This window comes from Parasteatoda tepidariorum, chromosome 1 (genome assembly GCF_043381705.1).
Source record: "Parasteatoda tepidariorum isolate YZ-2023 chromosome 1, CAS_Ptep_4.0, whole genome shotgun sequence".
Taxonomy (NCBI): Eukaryota; Metazoa; Arthropoda; class Arachnida; order Araneae; family Theridiidae; genus Parasteatoda; species Parasteatoda tepidariorum.
In genome coordinates, this window is record NC_092204.1 from 24,449,887 (window position 1) to 24,476,992 (window position 27,106).

Consider the following 27,106-nt stretch of genomic DNA (forward strand, 5'->3'; position numbering starts at 1 on the left):
TTATTCATCAAACATATAAAATGATCAAATATCCACGAAATAATTGAAATCTCGTAAATTTTCAACTGGCTAGAGCTTTTTGTTTTGAAAAGAAAAACAAGGAAAAAAAATTATGTTTCTCTCTTTGTTTCTTGCAGGAGAGTGCGAAACTAATCGAAAAGATATAAGAGGTCCATTCTTCAGGAATGAACCACCGGCAAGAGTAGAATTCTCAAATAGCAGTGGAACAGAGATAAGATGTAGTGCCGATGGCTTACCAACTCCCAAGATATCTTGGCAAGCCAGAGACGGTAGTTTGGTAAAGGACATATCAGGTTTAAGACATTTACGTTCGGATGGAACTTTAGTCTTTCCGCCATTTTCAAGGTCCGACTATAGACAAGATGTGCATGATGCAGTGTATCAATGCTCAGCATCGAACACAGTCGGAAGTGTCATTAGCCGAGAAGTGCACGCTAGGGGAGGTAAGCAAATGCTTCAATATTTTTTTTATTTATTATTCTTTGATTTAAAAAAAAATTAAGTATTTATATCAGCTTTAAAATTGGATTTGTTTTGTTTCTCCATTTATGAAGAGCAATAAAGTTTTCACAATTCTTGTAAGAGGAAATTATTTAAATATGAAAAATTTCCAATTTATGTTAATGATTTTCAAATAAATATTTGGTTTGTTCATTAAAAAAATTTTTTAAACTTATATTGAACGGAAATGTATCTGAAATATATCGGTTAGTCAGTTTTTTATTCCTACGGGATTATGAAGATAATGGAAAGCGAGAAAAGTTATGGGGCGATAACCTTTGAATGTCTCAAGAACTTTTCAATGTCATTGTTGCTGTTAATTTCAAATTTTCTAGTCCTCTTGTTTTTGTTAATGTCCCAGTCATTCGAAATTTCGAAATTATAATAACATAAAAATAATATCTATCTATCTATCTATCTATATATATATATATAAATATATACNAATTAAAAGCTTAGGCAAACAATTATTTTTGTAATTTTACATGGATAATCGCTTTGTAAAAGTATCTACACAGAAAAGAAATCATAAAATATTATTTTTAAGGGATTAAATTATATCAAATAGTGTACAATATATTGGAAGCTGGGTTTCAGATGGTTAAAAGTATATATATATATATATATATATATATATCAACAAACTCAAAGAGATGAAAATCAAAATAAAAATAAAAAATTTTTAAATGAGAAAAAATATAAAGCAAATTACATTTCAGTACTGCCATCTGCAAATAACCACTTTAATAAAAATGATTTGGAAAATTTAAGCAACAAAACCCTTAATGGGATGATAAATTAATAATTAAGTCGTATTTTACCAAATTGTTTAACTGTATCAAAATTACCCATCCTGTCTTCTACTAATCTCAATTTATAAAATACAACCAGCGGGTTTTTACAAGAGATACAATTTCACTTTAGAGAATGTCATATCTTTGCACTATTTGTCTCATTTTACGCGAAGGAACAAATATGAAAGCCAGTTTCCTTTCCAACGAAAACTACAAAAATATTCATATTATGCATTAGGTCTGATATTTTTATTCATCCATAATGCATACATTAATTGTACTGTTAAAAGGAATGGTATTTTATTTAGTTGCATGATTTACTTTTAAGCTGTTTAACTTATAGGTTAAAAACAATGCATCATAGATTGAAAATATTTTTGTTATGCCAATACGATGTAAATGCGTTACACTTTATTGTGCTTATATGTCATGTATTACTCAAGGTATACGCAAGCAATACGAAACGTTACGTATTATTATGACTAGGTGTGTTTTTTTTTCATAATTTTTAATCAGTTTCTGTTTTTTCAAAATTTTTTAATCCTAACTGTAAATAATTAGAGAAATTGCACATTGAGCTTGCCTTACGCTAAGCATACCAATATTCTTAACTTCTACCTTTTCAGTTCTCTGTAATTTGTAGATTAATTTTCCTGCTCGCGCTTTTAAGCTCAAATAGCGTTAGCCAAGGAGTTAAGGGGATCTGTTAAGCTTTTAAAAATCTCTGTTAACCGTAGCACGTAACGTATTTTCTTTAAGTTATGCGAGGTAATTTATTGAAATAATTTAAAGTTTTTACGTACGCAACATGAATGTTAATTTCTTTTTGCCTTAAAAAGATTGCTGTAAACCTTGTCAAAAAATTCTCAAACTGTTATTTAAAAAAAACTATCTAGAGCTGAGCAATAAAAAAATCCTGTTTGTAAAAAAGTTTATTTAAATAAAAGGAATCTTTAACATAAAAAGAAAATAGAATTAAAAGTTTATGCAAGATTTTCATATCTGCCAAAAATATCCGATTTGTACAGATGTCAAAAAAATGAAATTTCTACCAAAAAATACTTTTAAAAAATGTTTTCTAATTTTAAAAAAAGTTTTCAAAGAATACAGATACAACGAAACAAATACAGGTACAAAGAAAGATTCTTTGTTTTTGAGGATTATTTGTAATGAAAATACAGTACAATATTTCAAATAGTAATCGAAATGTTTTATTTTAATGCAGTTAAACTAAATAATATAAGTTACTGGAAAACAAAAAATTAGTTAATGGGAAAATTTAAATTTTATTTTCAGAGCCACATTAATTCTTCAAACTCTAACAAAAACTAAAATTACCCTCTTTTGATTCAGAAAAGATATTCATAAATGTTTCGTGTTAAGCCTTTGATAAAAATGAGTCACGAATTTACTTCAATGTTTTAAATTAATGTTTAGATTACTATGTTGCTAATCTTAATGTTTCCTCAATTAATAAACATAACGCTTAAAAATACTTTTTTTAAATGTTCAGTTTGATGACTTTACGAATAAGGAGCATTAAGAAAGCGAAGAAACTTTTAAGAAATATTTTTAATTAAGAAATTTTGAAGGAAATATTTCAGTTTAAGCATTTTTCTTGAAAATCCATTTTGTGTACTTTTTGTTTAGATAAAATGAAAAATAAAAACAAAAAAAAATCAGCACATATCTATTAGCTTGCTGTAACTATTTGAATAAGTATAAGCGCATTGTTTATTCAAAACAAGAAACGAGAAATTTATTTTATACTCGCAAGTGGAAAACGAATACATTTTTTGTGTTTTTCTGAATTTTTCGACACGCAAAAGCGAAATCATTGAATATATCTTTAGAACAGTAGTTTAAGTAAAAAAAACGAGAAGGAATAGTTTATTAATGTTTATTTCGCGTTTGAAAAGTTTCCTTCGGCATTTTTTCCCTCCAGTTTTTGTTTACGAACTTCCATATTTTATTATCTTTCAACAATTGCGATAAACTCTTTCGACAAGAAAAACCGTTGTTCAAAATGTATAACATACATCAAAGCTCCAGAAATATGTAAATTAATGTTTGCGTATAACGATGAACAAATATACGTTCTTAAATCATTAAAACTGAGCTTTGAAGTAAAATGCAATTTAATTTTACTCTAATACACGGTGTATACATTAAATTTTGTTGAATACTTGAATTAGAATAATTTAATAAAATTTTGAAGTTTTCAGGTTAAGTAACTTTTTTTCTTTCTAAGGTACATTGTGCAAAAAGGATTTTTTTAACCGATTTTAGAGATGAAACAAAAAAAAAACTACTTGAAAACCAGCTTAAAAAAATATTAGTTTCTACAAGATTGTGGGGTGAGGAAATTACTCCAAATATCCATTGTATCGATTTCCGATAAAGTGGAAATAAATTACAAAACTTCAAAATAAATAAATTTACTATCAAAAGTATTACCAAGAAAATTTCTCACTTTTCTAACAGAAGAAAAATTACAATTTAAGTGGATAATAAGAATACTATTTATAAATTTTATTTATAATAGGTTAAAAAACTGTTCACTTGAATTATAAAAATAAATATTCACATAAGGAACGAAAAGCATTATTTGTTTTTATTTCATTTTAATTCTTCTCCTTTACTGTTTCAAATGCCTATGATGGACCTTGGTCTCCTTAAGAAGTTTTTTTCTCCGGTCTATTGTTTACCTGCAAGTGTTTTCGAAATTTTTTTTTGCAGTATATCTGATTCTAGCCATTTAACTATCTCAAATTTGGCTTGATTTTTCGAAAACCCGTTTCGAAACCCGTGTAAGGCACATCAAAATTTTTCATAGGTTTTAAATTTTTTTAAGATCATTTTTATTGATGCAACAATTTGCTTTGAATTTGAAAGAAAGTAATTGAGTTCCTTTGTTTAAAATTTTATGCTTTCTCCAGAGTCTGTTAAATACCAACAGTTCATTCTTTTGAGTATCTTCTTTATCTAAGGAGACTGATATTTTCGACCTGTTTTTTTCTCCTACAGGTGTAGCAACTCTATTGAATAGAGCATTTAAGAATACTTTGAAATATTACAAAGCAAACTAACCACTGTATAGTGCGAGCATTCTAGAATGTATTTTTTTACCATTCTAGAATGTACTTTTTTACCATTCTAGAATGTACCTGCCAGGTTTTCCATTAATTTGGTACCAACTCCTGTTCCCATATATGAAGTTTTAAACTTTTGTTTTGTAAGTTCTGTTTTATTCTTAGCCATTTAACTATCTCAAATTTGGCTTGCTTTTTTTTCGAAAACCCGTTAATCTAGCATAGAAGTTTTTTTTTCTTTCTTGGTATAATCCTAATGGCAAGGCCTGCCCGTTTTATTATTTGAAGTGTGATGAAATTAACGATGTCCGGTTCTTTACACGAACAATGTGGCTCTAAGATTTTAACCTTACTTCGTTTTTTTGTATATCACCTTCGATTGCATATGTTTCTGAAGATCTTTTTAAAAACATCTACTTTAGTTCAAGTCTCGAATATGTTAAATCTGATCTTTCTTGATTTGTATATAGCAAAATCTCTATTTTCCTTAGGATTATAATTGATTTTAAATATTGTTCATTCATTTTATTCCATTTCGTATTTTATTGATTAGAGTTTATTATTCTTCTTTGAATTTCTACGGTAATGTTATTCCTTATACTAACTAAGCCTGAGTCCAACTAAACAAAGCTATCAACAATTTGAAATATATCTGCACCAATTTCTAAATGTGAATAATTAAATTTTATTTTTGTACAAGACATGTACTAAGATTTATTCCTTTATTATTATTAAGTTGTCCCCTCATAAGAGACTCTTATAACCTTTCCCAGTAATAAATTAAAAATAACATATGGAGAAGCATCTTCATATCGTCTAATTTAAAATTGGTTCTCTCTTTTTACTGCCCTTTATAATGAATTTTAGGTGTATTTAGTGTAAGGCACATCAAAATTTTTCATGGGTTTAAAATTTTTTAAGATCATTTTTATTGATGCAACAATTTGTTTTGAATTTGACAGAGAGTAATTGAGTTCCTTTGTTTAAAATCTTTTGCTTTCTCCAGAGTCTGTTAAATACCAACAGTTCATTCTTTTGAGTATCTTCTTTATCTAAGGAGACTGATATTTGTGACCTTTTTTTTCTCCTACAGGTGTAGCAGCTCTATTGAATAGATCATTTAAGAATACTTTGAAATATTACAAAGCAAACTAACCACCCTATAGTGCGAGCATTCTAGAAGGTACTTTTTTACCATTCTAGAATGTACCTGCCTGGTTTTCCTTTAATTTAGTACCAACTCCTGTTCCCATATATGAAGTTTTAAACTTTTGTTTTGTAAGTTCTGTTTTATTTTTAGCAGCTCCGTTGGAATAATATGAGGAACAGGTGGATTCCAGTTATTTTTTTTTTCAAATATTGGTGTCTCAACCGCATTTTAATTCAGACATTGTGTGTTTTCAGTAGATGTCTGAACCATAATCATTCGATACTCAATTAAAGCATTTACTCCAGTGGTGACTTGAAGCATGCCTAGCTTCTTATAAATTGGTACAAGCTTGTCTAGAAAATAACGAAGGCTTGTGCAGAATGCTGACAACATTGTTACAATCATGCCGTTGGTCACGAAATTATGGAGTCTTAACATCCATGATGACTCACGTTGATCTTTTGTGGAAATGTTGCATAATCAAAGTTTTCATTTCTTCGGCCAAACTCTTTCTTACTGTCTTTCAAAGTCGTACCTTAATGTTGCAAGACGTGGTCTTCGATTTGAATTTTATACGTCCAAGATTTACTTCTCGAAATATTTTTCTGCCTTCATTAAATTTTCCGAAATGTTCAATATTTTTACGAACTCTTTCCTTTACTCTTCTTCTTGCCTCACTGTTGAAAATAAATAAATAAATAAAATTTTAAAAAATATATAATGCGAGTAAGAGTCGCAATAGTTCTTAAATTGTACTTTTATTCAACATATTTTGATCTTATTGATTTTTTTAACCACGTTGCAATCCTTATCAAATTAATTCTTTCTGATATTTTTGTTTTCCTTTATCTTTCCCTTTTTATCTTTTTATCAATGATTGTCTCTTTTAGTGTTTCCCATTCACTTTCAATAATTTCTCTGTTATTAAGATCTTCATTAAATTCTTTGAGTTTTTCATTATTAGGTTCTTGGAATTTTAACCTAATATTCTCTTTTTTCCCCAGCTGTTTCCAGTCATATTTTTCCAAAGAATCTCTATGGAATCTGTGGTTGTTGGAAACTCTAATTCCAAATTCAACGATTGCTCACAAATATTTACGTTTCTTGCAATTGTATAATTTAGAGCAAGTCCAGTTTAGTACCTTGATAATATCATGCATCCCACAGTTTTGACCCATGCCTCTACTCAATAAAGATGTGGTTCATTTGATTTCAGGTGCTACCTACGGGAAATGTCTAGGTCACCTTTTGTTGAAGTATAGTGCTAGGTATGCTCATACTAGGTAAAAAGTTAGATACATCTGATTCACTAACTTATTTGAAGCTGTTCTCAAGAGCTAAAAATGTTTAAAGTGCTTCTTGAACCGTCCCACCTGCTCACCAATGGTACCAGGAAAAGTGCCCTATGATTGCTTTATCACTCAAAGTTTGTAGACGGGACCGAACATGGCTGTCAGAAAACTTATCAGTGGACATTTGAAGTCTATGTCTTATTCCAATTGAAAAAAAGTTTTTTTTAACCTGTCTGAAATGTGCTGACCATCAGGACACCCCTAACCATATACGAGATGGCGAGGAGCTTTCCTGGCGTGATCTTTTCACAAACCCAATTCTAGTATTAGGCTTTCTTAGAGTGACAGATTTCATAGATCTGATTTGGCGTTGCTAAACAACGGAGGTATGCAACAACAATAAGATCCGCTGTAAAAGAAATTGATAGCTTCCCATTGCAATTTGATAGTTCAAGATGGATATATTTACCATTTCTCATTCAGAATTATCTCTCTCTCTCACTCTCTCTTCAGCATTTTTTTTTTTACATTAGCATCTCCTAATATAAGTTTGACAATGTTTTTGTGTGTAAGATCTACATAAGGCGAGCAATTGCTCTTAGAATGATTCATTTTTCCATATCGTCTTTGTATTTTATAGTGGCATGAAAGATAATGAAGCTTTCATTAAAAAGAGTTCCTCGTATTCTTAATAAAACTGTAACTTAGTTAAGCATATCTCACAAAGATACAAATTCTATGCAATGTACGATACGATAGATTGCAATACGATACGATTGCAATACGATGCAATATGAAAGATTTACGATAGATTTTCTTTTCAATTATTTCATCTCCAGTCTATATAATTTCTTACCTAGCCAATACATTAATTGTGTAAATTAGTATTCGCAGTTACTTGTTTTGATATCAAAAACACAAGATGATCAATTTATGACATCCTTCCTTTCCACTTTAGTCCTCATGAAGCTATAGCTGTTCCTTTACTCTTTTTGAGATTTCGTAACAATATTTATTATAAATAATATTGCTGATAGCCCCATAACCAACCTTTAGTTTCAAGGACCAGGATGTTCCTCATCGTTTAGTGTCTAGTGCAGTCTAGTGTAATCATTTTTAATCAATAATTGAAATGAACTGAAAAAATAAAATTAATATGTTTAGAAAACAAAATTCAAATTATGTTAACGCGATGTTATTTCTTGTTGCTCCTTCTATTGCTAATTGTCAATGCCAGCAGGCCTGATTGGGAATTCAAGTTATTTTATTGGTCTAATAAGAATGAAATATGATACCAATATTTATTCCAGGAAAGTAATTTCAGGTTTAAAAATTTAATTATTTATAATTTCTTCTTTTAATAAAAATATATATTGCTGAAAATTAAAGAAATAAAAATACCATTTTAATTAGGATATTATGCAGTTTTTTTGAATATTTTATTTCAGAGAGAGACATTTTTACTTTTTTAAAGCATAATAGCATTAAAAAATAAATAAAAGAAACATTAAATATGTAATAATTGATTGAATAAAGCTACTAGTTAAGCAAAAAAAATGATTTTTGTTTGCTTGAAATTTTGCTTAAGTATGAACAGAACCAGGATTTCGCACTTGCATAGCCCTTAATATATATATATTTTTTAAATCATTGCCCAAAAAATGATCGAATTTAATAAGTAAAAAACAATATATTTTAGTCAAGTCGACTTACGGTGCTTTTTTTTAAAAACTATTTTTATGAAAATAATGTTTATATTTAGTGTTTTTTAAAAAAGAATCTTACTTGCAGCAAATTTCTGAAGATTAAACTCGCATTAATTCCTCATAGACAGTATTCATTAACCAAAAAGCCTTTAACGACTAAATCCTGCATTAAGCTTATGTTATTCTGCGCGTTGTTCTTTTCCCGACTCGCTTTTTTCTAATATCCTGTATTAGTGTGATTTTACAATCACATTAATTATTACTTTGTTTCATTTACTTGCTGCATTTTCTAGACACTATCGCATTTTGCTAATATTTTTTTTCTAAACTTTATATAACATGAGGAAAGTGATAGTTAATTATACTACTATTTACACTTCATCGCATGCTTCAATACAAGATAAATTGCATTAAATTTCATAACATTTCACATTAATTTAATATTTAAAATTTCATAAAACATCTTCCAATTTTAATATATATTTTTGGTAAAAATTAACAGAATAAATAAACAAATAAAATCGGTAAATTTTATTTACTTATTAAAATATCAAAATATCTTGATTGATTTCAAAATACCTTTACGCTCACTGCTAACAATAAATTAAAACGTGACAATTTCCCTTAGAGCGATTATAAAAACATCAACATTTAAATATTTATGAATAAAAATATTGAAAATGCGTCATAGCTTTCATTAACTTCGAAATCCAAAGCAAAATGGCATAATATCCTATGCATCACTTCTTAACTTGTTTAAAAATGATTGTATCATTAACTATCTATTCAAAAAATTATTGAAAGTGAGATTAATTTTCAATTTTTTATATTCCATGTGTTAATAAAATTTTGTGCTTTCGACACTACTCAAAATAAACTTTGGAAGCCAGTTAGTTTCTTGATGCGTTTCGCATATATTGGAAACTCTTTTTCGAAATATAAAGGTGTTAGACAATTGGGAGTCAAAGATTTAAGAACATGGATTTCATAAAACATAATCTAAAATCTATAGTTCTAAAACTAATAAAATTAATTATATTTTTAATTAAATTTCATATTGCATGTTTGATTTTAACACTAACTTTTTTATTCGAAATGCAACATATTTTCTTGTTTTATATCTAAAATGAAATGATCGATTTTCATTAAATTAATAATTCTAACTTCCCATTTGATTCATCCAACCTTAGACAAATTCAATTTAGGTGACTTGTGCTCCTCCTTTAATTAATTAAAGTAGAGAGACTATAGGAGAATTCATAATAATTTATTAAAATCAAATAAACACATTTCAAAATGTTGTTTCCCTAACATATAAATAATCGAAATGTTTTTTGTTATTATAAACAAATTCGCTAATTATTCACGAATTCTATTTTTTTTTTTCAATTTTACATATTTTGATTGAACACAAAGATTAAACAGTATTCAAAGCAGCCGTTGTATGAGAAGAAGCCTCTTCTTTTCCTATTTGCTGAAAAAGTTTTTGTCGAATTTAAACAGATTTTTTTTTAAAATATCTGTATCCTTTAAAATATCTATATCCTATAAAATATCTATAGGATATAGATATTGATATTTTAATTCTTAACAGTGTGCTTTTAATTAGATGGTTGTTTTCGTTTCCGTACGCAAAAAACTCCATCACTACGTTTCTATCCACGTAATTTAATAGTCTAAACTTAAATATGCTAAATAATTAAACTAAATATTCAAACTTAACTGAAGTCAGTAGCACGACAGCCCACAAATTGCCAAGGCCTACTGTGCCTGTCTCAATTTTCTTAATCTTTGGTTGTGGCTCCAGTTGGGTGATCAACAGAACGCGGAACCTCAGTGCTTAGAGTCCTAGCATACTTAGACACCAAGTATGCTTGGTACTTATTTTATAGACCTACTAAAAAGATGGAAGGCTGAGTCAAGCATGCTCGGCCCTAGATTCACACCCATGATTTGCGGCACGAGAGCGCGAAGCGCTTCCACTCAGGCACTGGACATCTGAGTAAATATTAACCTAGTAAATAATTGAACTTCTTCGTTTTTTAAGTAATATCTATGTTGAAAAGATATTTAATCAAATGTAGATCAAAATAATAAATTAAAATTAGTCTGAGATTTTATGTTCATGCGAATGTAAAAGTAAATCTAAATTTAGAAATATTTATCGTAAAAGCCAACTTCTACCTTTGTGAAATTAAAGGAAAAATAAAAACAAAACAGTTTCAATCTAGCTTTTACGATTCACCAGGAAAGGTAATTTAAGTCATGAGATTAAATGTGTACAATAAGAAAGGGAATCGAAACGTTTTTTTCAATATTTCAAAACCTCCATTTTAGAGAAACGGAAAAGATATTTCATTGGATGTTAATTAAGGGGGAAAAACACAAAGTAAATAAAAAAAATTTGGTTAATCAATAGCTTGTGGGAGTATAAAATTTAACTGTTTGAATAAAAGTTCGAAAACAAATAATTTAAAACCTACCTATTTGAAAAGTATATTCCACGGTAAAAAAAGGTAAAAAATAATAATAATTATGAAAAATTTAAATTAAGCTAAAAATGATTGCAATAGTGTAAATGTAACTTGTTTAGGACTGACGAAAGGAAAGAAAAAGTGGTTCCGTCGTCCCGTACATTCCGAGGGTACGCGTACGGGATGCGAATTGCCAAAACATACCGTAGATTGTAAAGGGTTGGCGAAAATTTCTATTGGCGTTAAAGGAGCGTTCACGCAAATCGCCAAACAGCTGTGTGCTTATGATTTTGTTTAGTTTTCGGTATTCGACATTCAATTAAGTGGATCTTCATTCGATTCTTTTGCATCAAATAAAATATAAAGCGTATTTTTTTGTTATAGCGCCAACATAATCGTTTGTATCTGTTGACTAAATTGTGCTAATTAGCGTTTTTCAAAAGGTCGTAATAGAACTAAGATAGAAAAATTACACATTCAATAGTTTCCTAACTTTCATTAAATGTATTTCGAGTAATGAAATTCTTTTCCTACTCATCCACTAATTAGAATTAATAATTTCACAATAACCTTTAATCTTTAATAATGAAATGATTATTATAATAAAGTTTGTTTACTTACGAGTGAAAGATAAAAAACATTTTTTTATTGTTTAGCAGAGACTTAGTTTCCTATATTCATTAATTAAACTTATTGGTTCTGCTCGATAACCATTTACAATTTTTTTTAAATTTTATTTAATTTTCTGTTATTATGAAATTATTTAAATATTTTTCGACGTAGAGATTTTTTAGCAATAATGCGAAAAGCTGAAATTTATAAATGTATAATATTTATAAATGTTTAAGAGAATTTTTAGCAGCTATTTTGTACTAATTATTTTAATTGAAATGTTCATTATACGCAGTTTTATAATAATAATCGTAAAATTCATTGAACAATTGAGTATTACATTTTAAAATGCAAGTATAATTTAATAATTATTTCATTTTATAACTGCAAAACGGTAGATAAGTAACTTCGTTATAAAGTTTTACATGATACGAGAATATTATACGATTGCTTTATAATGAAAGAACAACAATTTAAGTTTTAAACTTTTTGTGGAAAAGAAAAAATTGAAAATTTCTCCTGTCATCGGTGTTAGCGATTAGAGAGTCTTTTATCGTATAAATATTAAGTCAGTATTGTTCCCTTTTAAATAAAAATGCATTTTGCTCCGGAAAAAAAAATTACTTGAATTTTGTCGATAGAAATTCCCTAATTATAGCAGCAAAAACTTTTAAATTTCTAATCAAACTTTCCTTCATTATAATTTTGTGTAAATAATTATTATTAATAATATAAATGACTATTGAAAGGAATTAATTGAGAATGTCCAATTTTAATGAATTAACTGTTTAGGCAATCAGATTAATAATTTGTTTCATAATTTACAAATGGAGAAAAAGTCTTTACAGTTTAAAAGTGAAGAGAGAAATATAGTTGATATTAAATTTATAAAGTAAGCACAACCCGAAGGAGATTGAAGAAATGGCATTAAAATCGAAATTTCAAAAGAAAAAAAAATCACGTTTTAGTGTACAGTGAGGAGTAAACAAAACTCTAAAACTAACTTTTGATCTAATGATCAGATGTTCACGTTCTAGGACTTTAATCTTAATGGATCGAGAGGGTGAATTCAAATATGCCGCTTAATTATAGCAGACAATATATTTTAAGTTCGGAAATCAGACACTAAAACGAGCATACCTTGAGAAATTTTTTTCCTGCGTATTCGGATTTTTGATCCCCAGTATATAGGGGTTGCCGCAATCTGGAAATAGTATCCCAATAGTTTGGTCAGGAAAGCAATGCAATGTTAGGACCCCTTAGTGTTAACTTTACATTTTGCGCATTTCACCATATCTTGGGAGCTTTCCACTGAGCTTTTAAGTGAATTGAAAATTTTTTGCACTGTATGTTTTAATGTTCATTTAATTTAGAATTTCCTTAATTCCTTACCACTATTGTAAGATATTTACTTTTCACCTAACTTGTAAAACTAAAAATTTCAGAATTCTTTACAAAATCACTCAGGCGAAGTGATTGCGTTTTATTTAAACCTTATTTAGAAGGTATTTTTCTAAAAGTATTTCATTTTAAGTTTTTATCTAATTTTTGCTTGTTATTTATCTATAGTTATTGAAAGTTAAGTTGATATATTTTAAGTTGAAATGAATGTCGCCCTGCTTTGCATAGTTCAAAAATTATTTCTAAGGAAACATAACTTAACATTAAACACTGAGGACTTACAATTATAAATCAAACAATCACTAAATTTATTTATTAAAAAAACACTCTTATGAACTGATAATAAATTGATCTAAGTCCTAAATGTGAGTTCTATAATATATAATTTATTCAAACTCAGTATATACATCTGACCTCTGTTGTCGCCAATGGCTAAATTTTAAAATATACTTTTTCTTTTACAAATTTTCCGATATTTTCATATGAAGGATAGTATTAAGTTTGAGAATTAAAAATTTCTGTTTAAAGAAGTTGTTAAAAATTATAATTATTATTAATACTTGACAACAGGAAGTTTTCAATTAAAGGTTGAATTTTTTTTTAATTATGTTATTTTTTAATTATGTAATTTATTAATTATGTTATTTTTTAATTATATTTTTAATTACCTAATTCATATAACAGTATTTAGGAATCTATTTATTTATGCTACGTATGATCGTTGCAGAATAATTTGTACACAATATAGGTAAATAAAATATATTTTTAAAATTGTGCATTTTCTATTAATTGCATTTATTATTCTTATACTGAAAGAGTATCAAGGTATCTATGACCTCCATAATAAATGAAGTATTTACGGACTTTTATATATATTAAGGAATTGAATCAATTTTTCTCGAAGTTTAAGATCTTATCCCAGTGAAAAGAAAGTTATTTAATAAATATTTTTTTACAATAAATGCTTCTAGTAATAAAACAAATATAGGTCATTGAAGAAAAATCCCTTCATTTGTACATTTTTTCCTTCTTGAAATTATTTCACATATTTCTTTTTTCAATAGCGAATTTCCGATTGCTTTAAAATTTTAAAAATATCAATTTTTTCATTTGTAAGAAATTTTTACTTTAAAGCGTGATAACATTTTTGAATACTCCAATTTTTTTTTCTAATAAATAATATGTCTCTGTTAATTTCTAAAAAAATGTTCATAAAAAAGTTTACATTACTCTTTTATCAAGATTGGTTTAACAGAGAAAATCACTAAATTAATCACTGTTTTCTTACAATAAAAGTTAAATAGAATTATTTCTTCAAAATAGCGTTCCAATAAAACATGGTGTTAAAATGTTACGTTATTTTTTGTGATTGGTTCATTAATAAATTATTTTTATTTCTTCACAAAGACAATTCTTGTAAGAAAAAATAAAAAATTTAATCTGTTATATCAAAAAACTAGATCGTTTTATAAAATATAAATTATTGTGCTTAATAAAATATAAATACAATTTATTTGTAACGTAATCCTAAGAATAAAAAGGTTTTTTTCTTTTTTAATTCTCTACTATAATGAATTAATGAGTTATTTTTATTCATCATGGCTAGTCGAGGAGGAGAAAAAAAATATCGAATTTCACTGTTTAGGTTAATGTAATTTCGTTCTCCCACCACATTTACGCATAATCCATCGCCAATTCCACTTGCAATCGCCTAGTTTATAATCTACAGTATGTTTTGGCAATTCGCGTGAGGGATATAATACAAAAGTACCTAATATTAGATTATGTCCATGTGATCTTGGACAGCTGGAGCCAGGAAAGCTAGGTCGGGTTACCACGGGCAGTAAAAATTGAATTACATGATCACGTGTAGGAAATTAAAAAAATGTTTAAAGTACTACTCTGCTAATATCACCATGCACTGCCGTCGAGGCTCAGGGGATAGAGAACTCGTCTCCAAAACAGATGATCTGGGTCGAATCCCAGTGAGGACTGGTCGATACGATCATGAAGAGACACCTGGATCATAGTACATCCATGGTCATCAGGCTAACCGTTGGAAATTTTGGTGCTTTTCCCCTCCATGTAACACAAATGCTGGTTAGTTCCATCAAAGAATCTTAAGCAATATATTAACTAACGCATGATTAACAACATTTGTAAAATATGAATTGCAGAGTTTAGTATTAGTTCCTTGAGTTATTTTTAAATTTTTTTTCATGGCTTGTATTGTGACATCAATTCATACGAACATTTCTAATTTTTAAACTTTAAAAATTTCCTTTTATTCTCGTTGCAAATAAAAATAAAATAAGTTGAAGGAGCAAACAAACAAAAAATATTATAATCTAATTTACAAACATGGCTATCGCTATCCTATATCGTAAAATAGAAAATATAAGCCTCTTATCCGCATGCACGTACCAATATCTTCAGGTTTTTTTCTTACTTTATCGAACAAGAACCAACAAAAACATACTTGATTTTCGACGTGACCAGAATTTATTCTGTATCGGATATGACTATAATCTTGCCAAGATGTCTCTTTTTTTTTTATCTTTTCGCTCTCTGTGGATAGAAACTTGGAAACAGATTTCGGTTTTTTAGTGTTTTAGTTGCTTTTGAAGAAGATTCTTGTTGTCGAACCTCGGAAGAAAGTGTGCCCTCTTACCTTGGTCAAATACAATTAGAGAGTGGTACACGTGAAGATTTTTAAAGATTTTTTCGGTGACTGTGGTTATTTATGAACACTGAACTAAGAATAGAAGGGAAATTACAACTTGTTAGAATAAAAATTGTAGCCTAAGTAAATATAATTGAGAGAGGATAATTTTTGTCTAATGAATGTTAGTTAGAACTCAATACGAAATAAATTATTTCAAAATACATTATATTAAATTATTAAACTTCAGCGCTTAATAGATAAATACCATCAAACTATCTGAATTAGTTTAATTGAAAAATCATCTGCTTTTAGCAAAACTAGGAGGATTCGCCTCCAACTCTTCCTGTTTACAATCCCCCGTAGTTGCTTCTCATTCATCATTACTTTATTTTCTTACAAATCAATGCTCTTCTGAAAAAAAAACTTAGAACTCTATATTTATAAAATATATATTTATCATAATTTTATGTATGAACATTAAGTTAATATAATGACTTTTCAACGAAATGAAAAGTCCCTGGATTAGGAAATAAATGTGAAACAAAATAAAAATCCAAAAATGTAATGTAAATTAAACCTGTGAATGAAATTGTGACACGTTTACAAATTATAATAACCTTAAGAAAGTTCAAAATAGACATAGTTTCAGCCTCGGTAGAGTCTTGCATATTTTTCAAATAAATGTTTTGATTTATGTTTAGCTACATATAGTCTCTAGTTTTTTTAACTTTTGATATGAAATCTAACAGAAATTATTTTAATTGATTTTATTTTAATTTTATTTTTATGGGTATGTCTTTCATGACCAATAAATGCAGTCAATTTCTGTGCAAAAATATGGCCTAAAATTAATCATCAAAAGACAAATCTAGGAGATTTGGCGTAGTCTTTCGGTTATCAGTTATGGCTGTACATTATGTACGCTAAATCAGCAATGAAAATTAAACGACTAAAAAATAACTTGACAATGACTTCATAAATCAAACTACAAAACTCTTCTTTTGGAAAGAATTACTCTGAAAACTATATTTTCATCTTTAACTTGAAGAAAAACTTTTTGCATTATTTTCACTCTTTCTCTTAAAAATTCCGGTATGGTAATCAAAGAATTTTCCGAGTTACACTGTAAAAAGACTCTTCTCCAGATTTCGGTGAGAAACCAGAGAAAGAGTTCCGTTCACTGACATTCATAATAATTTTATATCAGTAAAGCTATCCTGACCCCCCTCCCAAAAAATGCAGATCTATTTTCTTAAAATAAATTTCTGTCTAAAATGCATAGTCACAAACCGTAAATTAGCAACATGGTCATAAAAATATCTTCAGTTCATGCTCTGACGGTGCTTGAGATAAAGGCAACTTGTTGGTCGAATCAAGGCAAATAGTGGAACAAGACGAAGTATTTTAGAGGCTAGATTTTTTCGAGAAGTGAAGGAATACGTATTACTTGTTAGTGATCACCCATTTAAAGGTATTGGAAAAAATGTTCTTTGGTAACAGCTGAGTTTGAACCTTTAACTTATGTGTCCGTTGCCTGATGTTGAAACCACCATGTAGAAGGGTGCATACCCGTAGATTGAATTAGGAAACTTTATATTATAATAGTATAAACTAAAGATCAATTCTACTAGTTTTACTAAAATTCGTTACAAGTAATCGTTTTCCAAAAAAGAACCTGACAGGGTAAGTTAAAGGTTAAAAGTCTGAATTTCACGAACACTTCTTAGAATGTACAGAAGAATTACTTTGTTAATGTTAAAGTGACGACAGTAAAAGTTATGACTTTTAAAGTGATAAAAATAGGGAAGCAGCTTTTGTTGTAAAATATAGAACCATACAATTGACAACTCTACAAGTTACCGAAAAGTTCAGTTTGAGCTGAAAAACAACGATATATATCTAGAAGGGCACATTAATTTTTTGATCAGGAAAAAAAAAGAAAAGACCAAATGGTAAATGAAATAACGGGTATATTAGCCATTATCTGTTTACATTGTTTTAAAGCAAAATAACTTCCTTATGTGAAGAGGCAGATTTATATTTAGCAATATTTCAAAATTAATATCTATAGTGTAACACTGAGAAAATAAATGAATTTAATAATCATTTTTTTTATTTTACACATTTATTCACGTGGCCAATCTGTTTATATTTACCCTAGAGTAAAACTCATATTTTAGGGAATGAAGTAGAATTGAAAATTCATTTAATATCACTCGAGAAGGATTTCACTGAAAAAAAATGAATCATTAAACACTCAAGGTGATGCATTATCTCTAATATTTAGCATAATCCGAAACATTAGATGTTTGATACATACGAAAAACTGTACTTCGTGCAAAATGGGAATCCAATACAAAATATTCCAAAAGGATCTTTAAGAAATCTCCGTAAACTTCAAGGACCCTAGAGCAATTCTGTTCAGAAAAAAAAATATTGAGACGAAGTAAAGAAAAAAAAATAAACCCTTTTTATTGATTTCCTTTTAGTCAATACTCTTTGGAACAGAAAGGGTTTTACTCGTTCGAACGAGAATTTTTATTCTATTACAAGCCAACCGTAACGGGATTCGAGTTATTTGGCATTTGTACCTAGTTTTTTGAGAACTTTATATCGTAAATTTATTTTTTTTTGCCCTTCGTACATCAAAGCTGAAGTTAAAGTGGACAAGTTGACAGAAAAATTAAAGTAATATGATTAAAACGAACAAAAAAGGTCTTTTTATAATTCTTTTGTGGCAAAATCAATACTTTCTCTCCGAGAAATGGTTATAATTCGTTTCGATGTTTTTAGGATTAAAATATATGTAACCCTAGTATCGATTTTATCGTATTTTCCTTTTGCAAGGATTTATAAGCATAACGTTTCCTAAGCATAAAGTTTCATAACATTTTTTTGTTTAAATTACAGTTTTCTATGCAATCGGAGATGGAGTCTAAAGAATTTGCTCTATTCCAATTCCGGGCTATCTAAAATTTATATTTTATAGGTTGATAGCTTTAAGACAATGTACATATTTGCCAACTACAGGAACATATTAACAACTATGGAACATGTTAGGTTTGTTAACAACTATATTAGGTTAATCAGAAAAATCTTTATAATTAGAATGTGAAAAAATTTTTACTCATATGAATATTGTCACATATGTTCAAAACATAACTTGATAATTTATCCCATTTGAACGTGATTTTAGTTATTTATAAAACTGTTGTTAAAAAACATAATTCCAAAATTTTTTTTCTCAGTTTTAAAGGTATGCAAATGTGAGTATTTACCTTATTCTTTGTCAGTGAGACTTTAGATACATCTGATACCCTAAACCCGTTTTAAAGGAATACGATAACTCAAGGAATATGACAGATATGTCCGTTCTCGAGAATTCGAAAAATCTTCAATTGCTGCACATTGTTGGAGTCCTGGGCATAAATTCAATTTTGACAATGTCAAAATTATTTACATCCCAGCCACATCAGCTCATCTGGATGCCCTGGAGCATACCTTATTCATATGAATGCTAATTTCTTTGATAACGACATTATTTCCTCACAATCCGTCCATAGCGCATTTTATCCTGATTTGTCTCTCATGGCCCCTGTGGGTTTTCTTGTTCTGCTTTTCCTCTTTTTTTCCATCGGTTACAGTAGTTTTCCTAGTTTTGTAGCTCAGATTTATTTTTCCATTTTTCAGTGGCAACTTAGCGTTTTGCATTTCTAATTGCTTTTGTTTCTTCTTATTCACTCGTAGCAAGACTTGAAAATGGACGCCTATTTTTGGAGAGCTTGAAACATATGGACTATTATTTCCAATTTGTATATTTTTGAAGCGAAAGAAATTTTGAATCAAGTAATATTTTACCGTGTCAGTTTCTTGGGTTTATTTATTTAATAGTATTTGTATTATTACTTTCCGAAGGTATGATGGCAGTTTCAATAGATTATAATTCGGAGTTGATAGAGTCGGAGTAATGGTATCGAAAAATTTTGGAATCGGATTTAGTATCGGTGTCAAAGATTCCACCAACAAAACTCTGCAACTTTCTTTATATATCCTAAGCTATTTTTTTGTGTACAAAATGCTTACAAATATGCCAGTTAATTAAGAATAATGAAGAATTTCAAATGTATTCAAAGAATCTTGCTTGTGTCTAAAGCACGTTACACTGATTTAATTATTAAACTTACTTACAGGCTAAAATGTTGAATTAATACAATACTATTAACAATATCTTCGATTTATTTTTTAAAATGGTCTTTTGACCACTTCTTATTATGTATAAGCATCTTGCTCAAGGTGTTCCTCTTTTTCAATTAGATAAAAAAAATAGGAAATGGAACAAATATTTTCGATATTGACATATATGTATGTTATTAATGCATGCATCAGTTTTATATCAAAATTGAAAAGGATTGCGTAACTGAAATGTTCAATGCGAAAACAATTAAATACCCATAATGATTAGACTTTCCCCTCTCTACCACTCAATCTTAATGGTTCGAGCGGATGACTTCAAATATGCTATCTAGTTATTGGATACGATATTTCAATTACGAAATACGGCACAAAAATTTACTTTCTCTGAATAAGCATACATTTTTCCGACTTGTTCGGATTTTTAACCCTCGAAATATAGGGGGTAAAGGCAAAATGGTCCTTTGACCACTTCTTATTCTGTCTAAGCATCTGGCTCAAGGTGTTCCTCTTTTTCAATTAGATAAGAAAAATAGGAAATAGTACAAATATTTTCGATATTGACATATATGTATGTTATTAATGCATGCATCAGTTTTATATCAAAATTGAAAAGGATTGCGTAACTGAAATGTTCAATGCGAAAACAATTAAATACCCATAATGATTAGACTTTCCCCTCTCTACCACTCAATCTTAATGGTTGAAGCGGATGACTTCAAATATGCTATCTAGTTATTGGAGACGATATTTCAATTACGAAATACGGCACAAAAATTTACTTTCTCTGAATAAGCATACATTTTTCCGACTTGTTCGGATTTTTAACCCTCGAAATATAGGGGGTAGAGGCAAAATGGTCCTTTGACCACTTCTTATTCTGTTTATGCAACTGGCGCAAGGTGCTCCTCTTTTTCAATTAGATAAGAGAAATAGGAAATAGTACAAATATTTTCGATATTGACAGATATGTATGTTATTAATGCATGCATCAGTTTTATATCAAAATTGAAAAGGTTTGCGTAACAGCAATATTCAATGCGAAAACAATTAAATACCCAGAATGATTAGACTTTCCCCTCTCTACCACTCAATCTTAATGGTTGAAGCGGATGACTTCAAATATGCTATCTAGTTATTGGAGACGATATTTCAATTACGAAATACGGCACAAAAATTTGCCTTCTCTGAATAAGCATACATTTTTCCGACTTGTTCGGATTTTTAACCCTCAAAATATAGGGGGTAGAGGCAAAATGATCCTTTGACCACTTCTTATTCTGTCTAAGCAACTGGCTCAAGGTGTTCCTCTTTTTCAATTAGATAAGAAAAATAGGAAATAGTACAAATATTTTCGATATTGACATCTATGTATGTTATTAATGCATGCATCAGTTTTATATCAAAATTGAAAAGGATTGCGTAACTGAAATGTTCAATGCGAAATTAAATGCCCATAATGATTAGACTTTCCCCTCTCTACCACTCAATCTTAATGGTTCGAGCGGATGACTTCAAATATGCTATCTAGTTATTGGAGACGATATTTCAATTACGAAATACGGCACAAAAATTTACTTTCTCTGAATAAGCATGCATTTTTCCGACTTGTTCGGATTTTTAACCCTCGAAATATAGGAGGTAGAGGCAATATGAGAAATATGTTCCCCATAGTTTGTGGAAGAGAGCGGTCGAAGGTTTGAAATCCTTGATGTTCAGTTTACTTTTTGCGTATTTCGTCATAACTCAAGAACTTTTCCGGGAACTAAGCAATATATAAGAAGCAATTATAACATTTCTTGGACCAAAGAGATTTTCATGAAAAAAAATTTTTAATTATTTTTTTTTTCATTTATAACGGTCAAAAAATTTAAATGTAAGACATATAAATATTAATACCATTTTAAAGAATGTAATTTTATTTCGGAACATTTGAGCGAAATCGCGAGAAATGCTCATGAGAAATTAAATTTTAAGCATTTAGCTTTTTCAAAATTAAATTTCTCAAGAACTATTCGACCGATCTCATTCAAATTTTGTATTTTACCACATGAAATTACGTTCTTTGAATTGCTTTAAAATTTTTATGCTTTGCAGCATCGACCATTATGAAATGTTTTTTTTTACTTTTTAATCGTTTACTTTTTCGACTACTATGAAATAAAATGTTAAACAATGTTTTACTTAATCTAGTTACGTATAGAATCCAAGATAGGCAAAGAAAATTTGAACTTATTTTAACCATATTTGCATAGGTAAATATCTTTCAAAATCGGATATCATTTTGTAAAGTTGTTCAGCACAGATTTATCGATGATTTACTTGCTGATTTTTTTTTACAGAGATAAAAAAATTCACTAAAATAAATTATAAAACATACTTTCAATACAACATAAAACATAAATTGATACATGCGACTCTGACTTATTTGAACATCAAAGTAATGTATAATAAATAATAATTAAAATCCGCAAAGTTGGAACTATTTTGAGCTCGAAAACCATTCATAACAGAAATTATATTGTAAATAACTACTCAGATCTTTGAAGTGTTCGAAATTATATTAGAATTTATTTGTTTTTATATCTCTGAGTTTTATAACAAAATTAAGTAATAAAAAGTAGCAAAAAGGGTGTTAATGATAAACCTTCACTGTGACAACTTCATCCTGTATTTAGTAGCGAGAAAGAATTTCGATTAGGAAGAGATCAACAGAAGCCCATAACTTTGTAGGAAAAAAAAAGATCAATCCAAGCAATATCTCATTCAGATGATAAAAATAATCCCAAATTTAGAAACGGAAAAGTGAAAAATGTTGTTTTTTTATTTTCAATACAAACTTTAAATTACAAATTTTTTTTTATAAAAACTTAAATAAAAATTGGATCATATTTCCTAACAAAAAATATTTATTTAGTTTATTTTTCTATTTTTCTATTATTTCTATTATTTATTCTATTATTTATTGAGTCATAAATACTGTCCTTTTTCAAATTCGATCTGAAAATATGAACTTAAAACTTTATGAAAAAAATTAAGTTTTCATAATTAAAAAAATAAAAGCCAAGCCATTATTTCTTACTGCTCCAAATTTGTTTATACGCGAGCTTTTTTCCAACAAAGAGAAAAAACTGGTATGGTCAACACTCTCAGAATATGGTAAAAATTACCATGCTTCTCGCTTTATGGGAACACCAACAAGCTCTATAATTTTTACCGAAGCTCTTTGGTAATGATTTTGGTAAAATTAACAAAAATTATGGTTTTGTAATAAGTTGTAAATATGATCATTTTATTATGATAACTTAGAGCATAACGTAAAAATTTAAAATTTATTTTATTTACTTAATTTTTTTAAACCAGAAATGCCCTTATCATGCAGTCCGGTAATTTTGCATTCCTTTTTTATTTACCATGGAACTAACTAGGATGCGTAAAAACATTTTCTGTAGTGTAATGCGGAATAGGGCAATGTTTTATATGGTCACTTTTTACACTTGCAGATGCAGTAAATTTGTTTCGGAAATAATATTTTATAAAGTTGAAACAGGTGATAAACAAGACAAATCATGTTTTTATTTTATAATTTTTTTTGAACTCCATGTAAGGAAGATAATTTTTCCTTCAGATGTACAATGGGCAAAATAAAATAAAAAATATCACCTGGGATAACTTTTGACCCAGTGATCGATTTTTTATCAATCAGGGCTCAATTTCAGATAGATTTAGTGCACTATAAATAAGTGCAAAAGATATTTTGAGTTATAAAATTCGACAGAAAAAGTAGTTTCACTGAATAAACAGGTCAGTTTTTCGACTGAGTTGGATTCTTGTACCTCAAAATGGGGGATGGGGTGGTCATCAAAAAGTGGAGGAAAAAAAAGTGTCCCAATAGCTTTGGTAGATACCCGTTAATTATGTGAGCCACATTCACAATACAATGGACTAACAGAGAGAGAGAGAGGAGATTCAAGTGGGATTCGAACCAGCGACCCCTAGCTTTGCTGTCAATCACACAATTCACCCTGCCACTTGGCAGGCTTATCGAACCACATGTAATGTCCATTCTTAGATGACTGAAATATAGATGTTAAAAATCGTAAAGGCATTTGTTGCTTTGCAAAACAAATCAAATGACAACATAATACTGTCTCATTTACAGGAATTTTACTTTAGGTGTTTAACTAAACAATGTTTTTTGCTAATATTGAATCATAAAGAGTTTAAGAATGGTAGTTTTAAACAATAATATATTTCAAATTAGAATCATTTTAAGTTTGCATCAAAACTCTGCGAAATAATGGCCCAACGTGCAAAAAAATTTCCAACTGACTCAGTGCGGAAAATAAAGTTCTCGTGGAATAAAATTTCAAATATTTGAATTTTTTAAAGATATGAACTTCTTAAATATATGATTATTTTAATGGATAACTAAGAAACTAATCTTGAATGAATTTTGTGTTTTACCACGCAAATATACACAATTTAAAGTGACATGAAAATCTATATACCTTACGATTCTATCGTTTTTTTATCATTGCTGAGTAAAATAATAAAAAAGTATTAATAGCTATTATTTTTTAACGTTGAAACTTCTTCAGGATAGCGAGTTATGTAATTTGGTGCAGCTAGTTTTTTTTTTCTTTTTGCAAAAAAAGTTTTCAAAACATATTTAAATGCCTCAAAATTGACACTGACATTTAGAGGTCTAAAATTATGACTGCTCTTCCTTCTTGCAACCAATTCAAATGCTATTGGGACTTAATTTCTAGATAGCGATTACTGTACTAATTTAAGGGTCAAGAAACCAAAATTAGTTGATAAAACTGTATTGCTTTATTCAGAGTATGTTTTTGCGTCAAATTTCATAGCTTAATATATCATCTGCTTTAATTAGTTTGCAAATGTAGTGTAACTCTTGGAATCATTAAGATTGACGCTTGTAAGTGAAAATCCGATTATTTGATCAAAAGTAATTCTGCGTAATGTACACATGTTAAAATTTAAATCTATTATTGAACTTGCACAATACTTTTTTAATGCAAAAAAAAGATTTAAAATCAAATCATAGTAGTCTTTATAATAAGAGTTACAAAACATTTAATCAAACAATAAAATATTTTACCAAACAATGAGAACAATTTTAAAAATAAATAAATCAATTCAACTTAAAAGTGACTTTCTGTCTCCCACATGCCCATCATTTTTAATCCCCCATGTAACGCTTCCTTTGTGATGAATTGTGTGACACAGTTAATAAAAAAGAAATAAAAAACCTTGATCTTTATTCCTAAACTTTAGTTCCGAAAAAAAAATGCTTCGAATCGGACTTTCGAGATGTATAGCCTAAAATCATTCATTCAGTTCCAGACTTAAAGTCGTAAAAGTTCGTTCCCAAGCGATTGATGTATTTCGTTCCTTTGTAAATTTCAACTTTGAAGAGTGATATATTTTTGATCTGGCATTTCATTTTCTCTTTTTTAAAGATACATTTCCTTGGTAAATCTGCAAAGGTAACAATTTGTTTAAACAAGTTTTTATTCATATAGAACGGGAAATATTCACGCCCGGTTATTTTAATCAAATATGAAAAAAAAAGTAAATATGAAACATAACTACCTTGTGCATTATGAGAAAAAAATGTATTTTAACTTTAAAATTGATGCCAACTACTTTACACCAAAAATGGTGCTGAAAAGAACAAGGGATTACTTGCGTTATAATAAAACACCAAATGTAGTGAAACACCAAGAATGTTCTACGATACTTCTTTTGGTGTAAAAAAGATCACGCAATTTTTGGTGCTGAGCATCTCAATTAAAATTGTTTTAACTTAAAAATATAATGCGCATGAGTTGGTAAAGTTATTTTTGAGATGCAATTTACTGAAAGAGCAATTAATTTTAAATGCATCTACTCAACAAATCTTGTAATAAAACTAGTTAGAAATTCTACTATAAAAGCAGTACAAAGAAAACATTTAAATAAACTAAAAATAGGCTTAATACAATCAAATCTAATAAAATTTTAATGGTATGAAATTAATTTATGTAATTGAGAGTTCTGTGTAAATTATCTTATGAGTATACATGTTTTAACCTACCCATGTTTCATGAAAAAAATGAACAGTGTCGAGTTGAAAGAATATAATTTACGGTGGCAAGTAGAATAGATTAATTAACAAGCATCTAGAATACACAGAATATGGTAACTGCTGTTTCCACCTGAAACGCGCGAACTTATATACAGTAAAATGAGTTAACGGAAATGATGTAATAGAATGCTCTAGAAAAGTCTAGAACATTTCATAAATAATTACTAAAATCTTAAACAACTTATATATGTAGCTCTAAGGTTTTGTTAGAAATCGTAAGAACTTGTAAGATCGAACTCAGGACTTTCGACTTTCCAGGGGAGTGCTTTTAGCTACTTGGCCATGGCGATGCATTCGGTGTTAATATCTGTTATTAGTCTTGGAAGCATTAATATCTGTTTATAATCTTAGAATCGTGCAAGACTAAAACGAACTTAGATATTCTTTTGCCCGATAATGATCAATCTCATGTCTTTATCTGATAGCTTTTAAACGTATTCCAAAAGAGGTTTTTTTCAGTGGCGATGGTAATGTATAAATAGATAATATGCGTAAGAGCTTTGTGTAAGTATTCTACATTATTAGTTTTTATATTTTAATGCACCTTTTAAAATGTATTTGAAAGCTCTTTTGGGTTTCATCTTAAAATAAAGAACTATTTTACACAATATTTTTCAGCGAAAGTTGGGATAAATATAGCATTAAAGTCTTAAAGTATATCACAAAAGTCCATTATTTTAACACTTTTAAAATACTGATTATGATAAATGATTTGAAAAAAATGACGTCTAAAATATGCTTTCATGTGTCTTTGAAATTAAATTTTCATTTTTTTTAAAAATTATCCATTAAAAGTGAGCAAATTACCTTTGTTTACACATTCACAGATTTAAATTTTAAAAAAAAAATCATTTTTTCTATAAACCATAATGAATTACGTCGATAGCCTTGTCAAAAAATTTTTAAAAAAACTCATCATATAATATAAAAACAGTTGCAGTTTAATTTGTTTTTCGAATTATCTTTTGGAAGCGTCAGCATTTGTTTTACTGGAAAACTTAAAATAATTAACTATACCGAAGATCCATTACATTATGACCACCCTCCAACTAT

General features: G+C 28.6%; 1 protein-coding gene across 2 annotated transcripts in view; it reads left to right on the plus strand.

The window, feature by feature from the left end:
• The window catches only part of LOC107439847 (cell adhesion molecule Dscam1), a 221,465-nt gene that overhangs the window by 56,896 nt on the left and 137,463 nt on the right, over positions 1-27,106 (plus strand). For both annotated transcript variants that reach the window (XM_043053190.2, XM_043053191.2), the window contains exon 2: positions 138-464. In XM_043053190.2, the coding sequence (XP_042909124.1) occupies positions 138-464 (327 nt within the window). The remainder of the gene's footprint in view (positions 1-137; positions 465-27,106) is intronic.